Below are 9,239 nucleotides of genomic sequence, written 5' to 3'. Positions count from 1 at the left end.
AGCACTCTGCCTGGATTTTAAGCAAAAACGTAACAAAAACTGGAATGCACGCATGTACTGTGATCATACAGCTACATTAGAGAGGCTCGGAGGGGACTCACGCTGCTCAGGCGATTATGTTTGTCTAACGCTGGTCCTCCAAAGGTGGCAGAAGAGCAGGGCGATGGGGGTTGCTCGAGGAGTGCTTCTGCCGCTTTCTAAAAGCAAGTAACACCCGTCAGATCGTGCTGAACCAGGCTCCAGGCTCCCAAGCTTGGTAACAGGCAGCTTGTGCTGCATTTGGACGCTCCTTGCCGTTTGTTGGCTTCCAAGCACCGATTCTGTGTTTGCTGGTACCACCGTGTGGTGAAGGGAAGGAACAGGCTGTTAATTAAAGTGATGTTAATGAGATAAACAGCACTATACAAATCCCCGAGTCCACTGGGCTGTGGCAAGGAGGTACCGTGAGGCTGCCAAATCCAGCCTTCCCCTGCCAGCATGCCTCAGATCCAGCTTACTTTTGAAAGCATGCAAGAGAAATTAATTCAGTATCAATGGAATTTTCCTTCCTTGATTTCTGCAGGGCTTGCCAACAAGGAAGCTAATTCGGTCACGGTATGGCAGGGAAATCTGAGCATCTCGAACCAGGCTGCAGTCCAACAAAACCTACTCACCAAACACCCACAGCACAGTAACAATCTCTGGTGTTATCTCCAGTACAAAAGAAATTACAAGAAAAACTAATTTAATTGCCTAAGTTTACAATCAGTCCTCAGGCTAGACTAAGAACCCCTAATATACGTACATTCAGTTCTTACACTTGGACAACACTTTTTTCCATCAACAATAAGCACCGAGATACCAGTTTATTAGAATAAAGGCACTCCAAATCTCCCACCTGGGCAATGCTAAAATAGTAATCTAATGTAACTAGATTAATTAATAGTAACTCCTCTCTTGCTTCATGATTGCTGTATACACAGCAACAGCAACCAACAAGCTTAAGAGCAGGGGAGAGCTGTTGCCCCGAGGGAAATTTGTTAAAGATCCAAAAGTAAACTCAGATAACTGAGTAAGATAAAATGAAATCCGCTATCACATCTGTTTAGAAGGGGAAACCTAGAAAGTTTGGGGTTTAAGTATCCTGTAGCAAAATGCAAAGTCTCCCAGTACCTGCAGGTGCATTGGAGCGACAAGATGCTACACCCCTGGGTCACCTGCAGCCACTGAAGGACTATTCCTTCTATGTTTTCTTAGTACTTTCTCCAGGCTGGTTTTACACACCTAAGGCGATGAAATGTTCTTGTTTGGAGGCTTTAATGCATTTTAATAGATCTCACATTTAGGAAGTTTTCCCTTACGATTTCTGTTGCTATTTCTTCCGTCACGCCATAGATTTTTTGGCACCTTAAAAGTTCCCTTTGCAAGGAGATGGTTAAAACCCCAAAAGATTGTCAAAATAGTTAAAAAAAAATAAATCCACCCAGTCTTTCATGCCAGAAGACAACTTACTAAAGCTCTTTATTGGTTGCTATCTCCTTCTCATTAGCCTCAATCAAACTCTACTCAGAATCAGCTCCTCCTGTACTATCTCCTTCCATGCCTTGCAAACGAGGACGGGCTCACACTGTAAATTGTGAGTTTAACTATAGCTCCATTTCATCTCTATGAACTGCAGGATAAAGACCCATTTCTCAGATGTTATAGTCAGCAATATTAGTCCCTGGTATGGTATTACCATATCTGGGATGATTTAGGGACAATGAAATCCCTGTGCCATCAAGCTAGGAGATTCTTCCGACACAAATGATCCTGCAACTCAATATTCACTGGGTGCGCTCACTGAAATTTAGTCCGTTTCCCTTCCTTGTTCCTTTTCATACCCACCCATAGCCAGGCTCGGCTGATGGGAGGAGTACGCTGTCACTTTTTCCAAATATAACTGAGCTCTGTGAATGCAAGATGAAAACTGCTGCAGGAGGAAATTACCCTGAAACTCAAAACTGTTAATCCAAGGGCATTGCACTGGGAGGAGCAGCAACAGGAGCTTGTAATTCTTGGGGAGTCCTCTGGACATGATCTAGTTCACTTGTTCCATGTTTTTTTTAGCCCAATCCACTTTCACTTGAAAGTAAAACCACACCTGGGGTAAAGGTGGTTCTGCAGGATCACGGCAAGTGACCCACTGGCCCGCAACCAGCTCACATTAACTTCTATACAGTTTTAATCGTCACTTAGTACACTGCTTTTGAGGAGTCCAGAGACTTAGCTCTATCATTTCTCAGTAATCTGAACGTTCTAAAGACCCCAGCAAAAATCTGAAGTATTAGGAAAACACAAATCATCCACAGGCTCCGCTGGAAGTCTGCCAAAGTTTTCGGCGCCGTGAAGAACTGGGCCATTCTTTGCAGTCTTACTTACTAAAAGGCAAATAAATGATAACAGCGATTTGGGGGTATTTCCCAGAGAATTTGTGTTGAAATTAATAAACTGAGAAACAATTTAGTGGCATAGCCACTAATTTTACATGGATTTAAACCATACTGGTACACAACTACTTCATTCGAGGCCTGATAAGGAACACTGAACCTACTCATTTGCCTTTCTATTGTCAGCGGTGACTTTCTGGATCCTGGCTGTGGCTGTTCCCCTCTGTATAAAAGGAGCTGCAACGCCGAGCAACGGATTCCCCCGGCATATTGCATCAGGCTTCTACTTCACTGTACGTCTCCTGTGCAAGTCAAGTTTTTCTGTAAGAGGATGGATAAAGTGAAGATGGGAAATGTATCAGACAGCAGAACAAGAAAAGTTATCATGTAAATTGACAGTGAATGTTCAGAACTGGGGTAATTAGCTGAAAGACAAAAAGCTTTTGTGTCTTATTTTAAGTACAGGACACATCCAAGGTACCCAGCACTGCCTCACAGCCAAGCACAGCTTTCAAGACATACCGTAACTACTGAAAATGAAGTGATACAGCTGTCCAAACGTTACCAGGATCCCAGCTTACTCACCCTTCCAAATGTCATTGCTGGTCCTCAAGATACCAACATTTGAGAAGCGTTGAAGAACATCAGACAAAAAATGGAGGATGATGTCTTCCACAAGAGACAAATGCCTAGGTAGGATACTTGAGAAAAGCCGAAGAATGCAACAGAGCTCCCACAGCATTATTTGTCTCTACACCTCATACTTGTACTTTTACCTGAAGTTAGTGCATTCCACAGTCTTTCCTAATCATTGGCTGCAAGCCGGAACTGTTGTTGTGCGTTCCCAGGAGGTTTTTTTATGCTCAAGTCCTCAGCTTGATTTAAAATAGGATGCTCTCTGTCTTTTAAGTTGGAAAATAAATGCATGTTACTGCATAGCACCGGTATCCTTCAGGAGGAAAGCACTGGGTAGTTTTTCATGCTCGCTTTGTTTCCATCAAACACTGGTGGTCTCCAGTTTTTGTAAGCTCAAACAAATAGGACAAAACACATGCTAATGCAAAGACTGCCTGACAGGCCAGCTTTTTAAATGCACCCAGCAGCATAAAGAACATTCCCAGCAGATAGAGAGAGACAATTTTCCATGTAAAATGATTATGATTTAACAGAAAAACTTGTTTTTAGCTTAAGGCGTTCTGGCAGCTGGAGATGCAGATTTGTGGCTATTCTAACCACTAAACATGCACGGATTGCAGCACAGGGTTGCCTGCTCTTTAGCTTTTAATTTACAGAACTAATTAGTTGGATTTACTGTCTTTAGCATCCTTTACCCTCTCTTTGCTTAAGGAGAAATAGATGAGCCCTGCATGTCAAGTCAAGCCCAATAGGCCAATAACTCCAGCACAAGGGCACGTCCAGCGGGAAACACCTCAGATGTAGCAAGAGCCTCAAATCTCGCAGCAGCGAATATACGTGTCACTTCAAGTAGAGAAGAGACAGGCAGAACCCTCACCTAGCCAAGATGCAGATCATCCGGGGGATTTAAAACTGCTCTAGCAGGGACGTTCTGATCAGCAAGGCGATTTCAGACCAGGATAAAGGAAAACACAGGAGTTTTGTAGCAAAAATGCAAGCAGCAATACTTTCCAAAGTGTGTTACGGCATCGGCACAAAGTAACACGTGTGGCAAAGACATTAAGGCAGTCGATTCAGTATATCCAGGATGTAATGAGGTTTGGAAGTTCACTTGTTAGCAGTTAAGATAGCACGGCTGAGTAACTACAGAGAAACCTACGTGGCAGTTACCACAGAAAATAATCATTTTCCTGCTCAGCTGGAGAAAATGCCCTGTACAGTAACACACAGCACAGAGCCACATAGTTTAGACTTCCAGGTATTGAAAAGATTAATACTTAAGCAGTAAGTTCTTCAACAAAAAGAAACCCTGCAATTACACTTTATTAGCAGTACTTTATTTAATGACTAGGGGATGAAGAGACCTTCCAACCACAAAGATGTTCGCAGAGAACACCAGAGCATTCCAGTTGGCAACCCGGCCAGCAGCAACCCGTTCAAAACCCTATTCGTTTGGAACTGCTCATTCCCTTTGTAGAAGCCCAACAACATAGGGCTCTACGAAGGCAAGGCAGGAGTTCTGATTTTAAAACATTTAAATACTATTTTAATGTAATGATAATTACATTATTATTGGGTGAAATCCCAACTTCACCACGCAGAGAGCGCTTACAGCATTTACCCAGGTTGCGACCAAGTCTCAGACCGTTCCACAGCCTCAAGGCTCATCTCCCTCCAGTACTTGAAAATTCAGACTCACTGGGAAATCCAGAGTTCAAACCTGCCCCCAGCCCTCTTGCTCCCTATAGCGATCAGAGTATCTTCCGCAGGACGAGGCAGAGCAAACCAGCGCAACGTCACGGTACCTTTTTCTTGTAAATCCATGACTGACTTTCTGCTTTCCCCCTCCATCATCTCAGCCCCACACATGGATGTCCCAGGGCTTCTCACAAGCTCCGTCTCTTGGGAGAACATCCCAGGCAGTTAACAACCCCTGCTGGGGAGCAGTTGCACCCTACAGCTTGGTTGCTCGAGTAAGTTGTCAGTATTTTTGTTGGCCATTTCCAAGCTGCTCCTTCTGGGTGGGGTATATGCAAGATCATTAACTCCTCTTTTTCTTACATTTGCTAGGGCAAGCATCATAGGATCATAGAGCGGTTTGGGTGGGAAGGGACCTTTCAAGGCCATCTAATCCAACCTCCCTGCCATAAGCAGGGACATCTTCAACTAGAGCAGGTTGCTCAGAGCCCCGTCCAGCCTGACCTGGGATGTTTGCAGGGATGGGGCATCTCCCACCTCTCTGGGCAACCTGGGCCAGGGTTTCACCACTTCCACTGTAAAAAAATTTCTTCCTTAGATCTAGTCTGAGTTTCCCCTCTTTCAGTTTAAAATCATTACCTCTTGTCCTACTGCAACAGGCCCTGCTAAAAAGTCTGTCCCTGTATTTCTTATAAGCCCCCTTTAAGTATTGCAAGGCTGCAGTAAGGTCTCCCCAGAGCCTTCTCTGCTCCAGGCTGAACTCCCCCAGCTCTCCCAGCCTGTCCTCCCAGCAGAGCTGTTCCAGCCCTCGGAGCGTTGCTGGGGGGTCCTCTGGCCCCGCTCCAGCAGGTCCGTGTCTCTCCTGTGCCGACGGCTCCAGAGCTGGATGCAGCACTGCAGGGGGGTCTCCCCAGAGCGGGGCAGAGGAGGCCCTGCTGGCCACGCTGCTTTGGGGGCAGGCCCAGGAGACGGTTGGCCACCTGGGCTAAAAGTGCACATTGCCGGCTCACATCCAGCTTTTCATCCATCAGCCCCAGCAGGGCTGCTCTCCATCCCTTCATCCCCGACCCATGCAGATACCAGGGGGTGCCCCCACCCAGGCGCAGGACCCTGTACTTGGCCTTGTTGAATACAAGACGTACCAGGTATGATAACGCAAGATGGAAAAATAGATCCTATAGGTACATTCCTGGTTGTTTTCTGTACCTCCAGCCATTCTGGAATACTTCTTGCATTCTAGACAGAGAAAACTTCTTGATGTCAAATTCTGTCTTGTTCGTTTTCATTGGATTCCCTCTGAAAACAGCACAGGTTGAAACAGGTCACTGAACTTGATGGCAAACAGACACTGAAGCCACAGGAAAGGCCAAGCAGAGATGGAAAAAATATTCAGTCTGAGGAAGTTACTGAAGGAGATTCAAACATGAGGGGTTTTGGGCTGGCTCTGCTCTATAGTCTAAGTAGCAACTATAAAAATGGTGCATTTTTACTCAAGAAATCTTGTTTCCTGCTTAGTCACTACCACAGCAAAGTCTGCATTTGATTAGCAGAAGCAACGATATTCAAGCTTAAATGCAGAAAACACATAATCAGTTTTATAGAGATAGTTCTGGTTTCACTACCAAGAAAAGCTTACCAAAATTAATTTTTCTCTGCGGCGACTGAAAGATTGCTGTATTCTTCCACCTTTTGAATAGTACTACTTTTCAGACAATCACAAAGATAATTTCTCTCAGTAGATTCACTTACATCCTCCATGTTGGGCCTCCTAGTAAGTCAAGAGTTTCAAAACAGCCTGCAGCAATCCAGCCTTTAGGTTAAGGAAAACTCACTTTTCACTTGTGAGTTAAGTCTGAATTAATTACCTCAATTAAGATGCTTAAAACAAATTCTTGGCCATTAGCAAAACATTGCCTAAATACAAATGCATACATGCACGCAGCAAGGATTTTTCTGGTATTAACCACATTAGAGATGAAATAAAGGTAACAGAAATTAGAAAAGCATTAAGAACAGTCCAAGCCAAACCGTATCCAGCTTTATTAAAGGTACTTTTCATAAACAATCATGGTAATTTAGGCAGGACATGGGCTACAATCTGCAACATTTTACAACAACTGTCAAACTCCCCTCCCTTCATGGACTACCAAAACGTAAAAGTTGCTATAAAACTGAAGAATCTTCATTTCATACTTGTAGAGGGAAAAGTTTAGAGTGAGGGTGGACACTTTCACATTTAGCATGTTGTTTAACAACTCTTCACAAACCTACCCTGACTTTTAGAGGCAAAAACCCAAAAATTAAAATGCAGGTTTCTTAATCTGAAAATCCACAATATAAAAGAGGAAGTACAGCTCCTTCTGGAGCCATTATATCCCAAATTTGACACCAGAAGTCCGGATCACTTGACAATGCATTCAGAGTGGGAAGTCCCAAAATGCCGGTTTTTGCCATGTTTCGGAGTGACAGGCTCTAGGCAAACAACGAGGACATGAAAGGAAATACAGAGGGCATTACAAACTGCAGTTTTGAAGTCAGCAACAGGCATCTTGGGAGCTTCGATGTTCACTCAAATGCACTTCACAGAACGTAACAGACGTGGAGCATGAAGGAACGCCTTCCTCCTCTATTCAGGAAGAGCCCCTTCTTCCAAAAACCGGGGGACCGGGAAAATTTTTCTTATTAAAATTTAGGTTCTGAGAAATATACTAAGTGACATTTGTCCCCACTGCCCCCCCCTCGAAACACAACAACGAAGCGGTCTGTGTGCTAACAACATAGCTTAAAAAAAAGTAAAACAAAATTCTGCATTGTTATAAAACTTGATAAAAAATAGTATTTCAAACTGTACAGTCACCAGAAGTACACAGTTATCAAAAATTCACACATTTTACTTGGCTTCACCAGCACCTTCGGCTTTCTGTGCCTAAAAGAAAAAGGGGAACCAGTCAATATATACCACGCACCTGCACCAAACAACTGATAACTCCTTTTTCTAAACAGCAATTCTCTGAACAGAAGAAATCTTACCTGGGCTGTGCCACTCTGATTTTCAACAAAATGAAAACTCAACATTCAAGGTACTGTAAAAGACAACCTGAAGTTGCTTTATTTAGTGGGAAATGCACCCCATTTTAGAACACGGCAGAACAGCAACTTCCATGTAGCAACTTCAACTGGCAAACAGACAACTTTAACTCTTTACCAACCAAGCAACACCCCCCCATCTCTAGACTTCTCATTAAGTGCCATAAGCAACAGGTCTAAATAATCAAGCAGTAATTCCTCTTCATTAGCACAAGCCTAGAGCTGCCTATATTTGATAGGGAAAAAGAAATTTTGCTGAAGTAAGATAAGCTGCGAGAGCTGCTGTTATACCTGGTCTGTTTTGGCATCTCCGTTTTCTGCAGGGTTGTTTCCCTCTTTGCCAGCATCAGCTTTCCCCTTCTTTCCCTTGGGCAACTTCTCGCTCTTCTGTAAATGTTAAGACAGCGCACACCATTACAATTACCAACATCCCACCATTACGCCACAACAATCCAAAAAACAGGATGGTAAAAACCAATATTGGATGTTGGCCCGAAACGAACCCAACACACAGATGTTTGCATCTTAAAATGACTGACAACAACTGTAAGGAGTCTTCACTTGGGTATTATTTTTATGTAAGTTTTATAAAATTCAGAAGTTTTCAGTGCAACCTCATAGAAGTGATGATGCAGCTCAGTTCTATCCCTACATATGCTGTTACTCAAGACTTTTATTAGTTATTACCAGACAAATCCAAACCTCACAACTCATTCACCTCTCCATAATAGTGCTGATACAACGACTTACCTTTGGAGCTGCCTTTTTCGGTTTAGGCTCTGGCTTCGGAGGAGCAGGCTTCTGCAAGCAAGACAAAACCACCCTCCTGTTATTCAAATTATTTTAAGAGAAACACACTACTTTTTTTTAAAACATTCAACCCAAATAGTTCCGTTTTAGGAAAGCAAATCAAAACATTTGAAACAGAAGCATTTACCGGATTTGTCAATTATTCTACCACTCTTGTAACACCACACAACGGGCACTTCGTTAAGCCAGTAAAGTTCTTTCAACTGAACAATGTGTCTCTCCAGAATACCTACAGCTCCCGTGCAGATGTGGTACCTAATATTCAAGCCTAAAGCTACTAAGTTTTGTGATAGCTCTGCTCAACAAGAGAATACTCACAGCAGATAACCTCGCCGATCTCCGCTGTGGCTGTTTAAAAAGAAAAATGATTGAGTTTAATGTGATGGAATATGAACTCTCAAAACCTCATAAAGCAACTCTCACTTCAAAGTAGTAAAATCCCAGAACTAATGTTTTAAGTTTTTAGATCGCTTCTTTCCCGTTCGCAAGAAACATGAGACTATCCCGTTTAAATCGCTACTAATAGCTAACAGCAGTCAAGGAGATTTTGCACGGTTACGGTTAAAAGACAGTTAATACCTCTGAAAAGCCAGAATCAAT

General features: G+C 43.2%; 1 protein-coding gene across 1 annotated transcript in view; it reads right to left on the bottom strand.

Annotated features, from left to right (window-relative positions):
- Positions 1–6,737: 6,737 nt before the first annotated feature.
- LOC104617098 (putative Dresden prostate carcinoma protein 2) overlaps positions 6,738–9,239 on the bottom strand; it is a 2,697-nt gene continuing 195 nt past the window's right edge. The window contains exons 2-5 of the mRNA XM_010282325.1: positions 8,958–8,987; positions 8,580–8,630; positions 8,121–8,216; positions 6,738–7,668 (exon numbers count right to left, since the gene is read on the bottom strand). Coding sequence (XP_010280627.1) covers positions 7,596–7,668; positions 8,121–8,216; positions 8,580–8,630; positions 8,958–8,987 — 250 coding nt within the window. The 3' untranslated portion in view covers positions 6,738–7,595. The remainder of the gene's footprint in view (positions 7,669–8,120; positions 8,217–8,579; positions 8,631–8,957; positions 8,988–9,239) is intronic.

The sequence above is a fragment of the Phaethon lepturus genome, unplaced genomic scaffold, assembly GCF_000687285.1.
Source record: "Phaethon lepturus isolate BGI_N335 unplaced genomic scaffold, ASM68728v1 scaffold11442, whole genome shotgun sequence".
Lineage (NCBI taxonomy): Eukaryota > Metazoa > Chordata > Aves > Phaethontiformes > Phaethontidae > Phaethon > Phaethon lepturus.
This window is presented reverse-complemented; position numbering and strand designations above follow the sequence as displayed.